This window comes from Gavialis gangeticus, unplaced genomic scaffold, assembly GCF_001723915.1.
Source record: "Gavialis gangeticus isolate Ggan-Ray unplaced genomic scaffold, GavGan_comp1, whole genome shotgun sequence".
NCBI classification, from domain to species: domain Eukaryota; kingdom Metazoa; phylum Chordata; order Crocodylia; family Gavialidae; genus Gavialis; species Gavialis gangeticus.
This window is the reverse complement of record NW_017728992.1, coordinates 206,338,329-206,341,844: the sequence shown is the minus strand read 5'-3', so window position 1 is coordinate 206,341,844 and position 3,516 is coordinate 206,338,329. Positions and strand designations below refer to the sequence as shown.

The following is a 3,516-nucleotide window of genomic DNA, read 5'->3' as shown; positions in this document are numbered from 1 at the left end:
CTGGTGCAGCTACTCGTTCTATCAGTCTGCCCGATGCCGCTTGGCTCCCCTGCAGAACTCTCACTCCTCCAGCTGCCAGCAGGGAACTACCAGCCAGGCTCTGGCCTGGGCTGTTTATAAGGGCCCGGGCCTGCCCCCTTCTGGTCACATGACCAACATGGTTGCTCCAGCAACCAGCACCTGAGCTGCCCTGGCAATTAGCAGAGGCCCCAATCCCTACTTAGGCATGGGGCACCCGAGTGCCCCCGTGACAGTCGGGTCGGAAGGGACCTGAGCAGATCATCAAGTCTGACCCCCTGCCATGGCAGGAAAGAGTACTGGGGTCAAACAACCCCAGCAAGGTGTTGGTCTAGCCTCCTCTTAAAGACCCTCAGGGTAGGAGCCGGCACCACCTCTCTACTGGACACATCTACACAAGATGCTTTACTGCGCAGTAGACTAATTCACTATGCAGTAAAGCATCACCATCTACATGTGCAGGCATTAATGCACTGTAAATTAGTCTACTGCATGGTTAATTAAATGCATATATACATACTGGACATGTCTACACAAGATGCTTTACTGCGCAGTAGACTAATTTACTATGTGGGAAAGTATCACCGTCTACATGTGCAGGCACTTACCACACTGTAAATTTGTCTCCGGCACGGCTGATTTTCTACCTGCAAATGAACTGTGCTGTTGTTACCATGCAGTAGTGCACGTGTAGATGCCTGCCCATGGAGGGTTTACTGTGCAGTAATTTACTGTGCAGAAAACCCATCTAGCATTAACTGCTTGTGTAGATGCTCCCACTGAAGAGGAGCAGGTAGGCAAAGTGACCTCTGCACATGACAACCGTGAGGCCCCAAGTAGGACTCGCTGTCCCTCAGCTTTTCTTCTGACCCTGAGACTAACTGTTCCAAGCAACACCAGCATGATGAAATGAGATTACCCTTCTAGGAGAGGAGAAAGACCTGACCAGACCACCCAGATGATGAACCAGACAGGGGGGAGTGAGCCAGAGGCCAGAACAACAGCTCTTGAGCAAGTCTGCCAGGCCAGACCACCCAGCCATAGCTAACCAATCACCTCCAAGAACAAAAAGACAGATTTTCCTATTCTTCTTTATCTTGTCTCTTTTTACCCTTTTGTTTCCATCTGCTTTGTCGGACAGGAAAAAACCCTCATTGGCACCTCAGGACAGAGCCCCAGGATGAACCTTTTTCTCCCTGCTACAAAGGCTTTCTCGGCAGAAGAAAAGGAACCCACTGACACTCTCCCTGAAAAAGGGACTCGGATGCATTGTGATTAGATCTATTCTACCGAACCGCTCCATTTCCATTTCAAAATACTCCCAATCTCATGCAGATTCTCCTTTCTTCTGTGGGTCTTAGTCAATATATTCCCAAAAGTTACCATAAGCCTTTTTTAGGGTGTTTACTACCAACACAGGCTGAAGTGTCTGTAGTCAAAGCACCAAAGACTATTGAATGTAGCACAGCAATAGCAATGTTTTAACACCTTTATCTCCCTGGGCCCATTTTCTTCCCATCAGAGACAGAATCCCATGCCAAACTGGGATGACTCAAACTTATCCTAATGAATCCCCTTGCTCACCACAAAAATAACCTGGTAGCAGCCGTGTAACAGCGCACAATGACTCCACTCGACAGGAGATAAATTTGAGACTTGTTGGATGCTGCCTCTCCTTGAATTGGGACTCAGCTACATCACCAGGCTTACTATCCCCGAGCAGATGAAAATTGCTGTTGGACACCTACATTTTCAAAAAAAAAACATGCACTGATTCGAGGTGCTTGTTTTCATGGGTATCCATCTATGACACACCTGAAAGAGGTTTAGTTCCCACAAAGCACGGAAAAGCAGGTCTCCCAGCTTAGCATCTCAAGAGAGGTGCCCAAAATAGCAAGTGACTTTCAAGCATCTAAGATTCGGCACTCGCTGCTTCCCCAGTGAGCACCAATGAGATGTTGCCTATTGAGCCAGCAGCGCTGCTTCCTACAACACCTACGCATCCAGACATGGGTTTTTCTCAGGTATCCAAATCCCCCTAACAGGAGGAGGACACCTCCAGCCTCCAGACAGGTGCTGAGCTCAACAGGAGGAGAGGAGAAAGCAAGCTGTACCTCCAGACAGAGACGTAAATGATAATCAAGAGCAAAAGCGTCAGCGACGATACTCCACAGCCTACGATTAACGTGACAGAAGGGACCAGCACCTTTTCCATGTTCTGAAAGAGAGAAAACAAGAGAGACAAAGGATGCTCAGCAAATGCTACCAGCTCAGGTTCATTACAAGACCCTCACCCAGATAGCACGGCCCTGCATTGATGGACCCAACCGTCACATCCAATGGAAACTGAAAGCAGACAGGACCCAAAAAATAGATCCCCCCAGTACAAACCATCACACACAACTGCAAGGCACCAAGCCAGAAACACCAAGAACACCCTCCAGCGTGCCACAGGTAAAGGAAGGGGCAACAAGGGCACAGACAGAGCCCTGCCACTGCAAGGACAGGGAAATAGTCACAGAATCACAGAAAATGAGGGTTGAAGGGACCGCAGGACATCACATCTCGTCCAACCTCCTGCTCAAAGTTGGACCAGCCCCAACTACATCATCCCAGACAAAGGTTTGTCTACCTGGGTCTTAAACGCCTCTAAGGATGGAGACACCACCACTTCTCTGGGTAACCTGTTCCAGTGTTTTACTGCCCTCCTCATGAGAAAGTGTTTCCTAATATCCAACCTCAACTTCCCTTGCTGCAGCCTGAGCCCATTGCTCCTTGTTTTCCCAACTCTAGACCAGTCCAGCTCCATCCTCTTTGCAGCCCCCCCGCAGGGAGGTGAAGGCTGCTGTTCAATCCCCCTCGGTCTTCTCTTCTGCAGACTCAATCAGCCCATTTCCCTCAGCCTCTCCTCACCAGTCCTGTCCCCCAGCCCCACAACCATTTCATTGCCCTCTGCTTCACTCTCTGCAATTTCTCCACATCCTTTCTGTAGTGGGGGAGCCCAAAGCTGGACACAGGACCCCAGATGTGGCCTCCCCAGTGCTGAACAGGGGGGAAGAATTACAACCCCCTGTGCTACCCTTGCCCTTCTGCCCCTGTTCCCTTACCTTTCTCCTGGCCCCATCACTAGGCAAAGGAAGTGATCAGTACCTAGATACTCATACAGAAGCAGCACCCAGGATGCCATGTGGGCATCTGACCCCTCTGCAAGGTATCCATTGCCTCTGCTTCTTTTCCTTCATGCTTTGAGACCCACATCTTACTTGGTGAGAGCTTCAGCTATAAAAAAAACTCTCACTCTTCTCATTTTGCAGATCCAGTACCATTTTCCTCTTACACCCTCTTATGGGGCAGGGATAGGAGCAAGGTGGCATTTTGGAGAGGGCCTATCATTTGAGAAAAAGGCGGCATCCGCTCTGAGAAGAAACTCAGAACAAGGCAGTGGCACCAAAAGACAGTCTTAAACTCCCTGAGGCCAAATTCATCCCAGACATAACT

At 49.6% G+C, this 3,516-nt stretch overlaps 1 protein-coding gene across 2 annotated transcripts in view; it reads right to left on the bottom strand.

The window, feature by feature from the left end:
- The window catches only part of ADGRB1 (adhesion G protein-coupled receptor B1), a 451,386-nt gene that overhangs the window by 100,840 nt on the left and 347,030 nt on the right, over positions 1 to 3,516 (bottom strand). For both annotated transcript variants that reach the window (XM_019528237.1, XM_019528238.1), the window contains exon 19: positions 2,133 to 2,236. In XM_019528237.1, the coding sequence (XP_019383782.1) occupies positions 2,133 to 2,236 (104 nt within the window). The remainder of the gene's footprint in view (positions 1 to 2,132; positions 2,237 to 3,516) is intronic.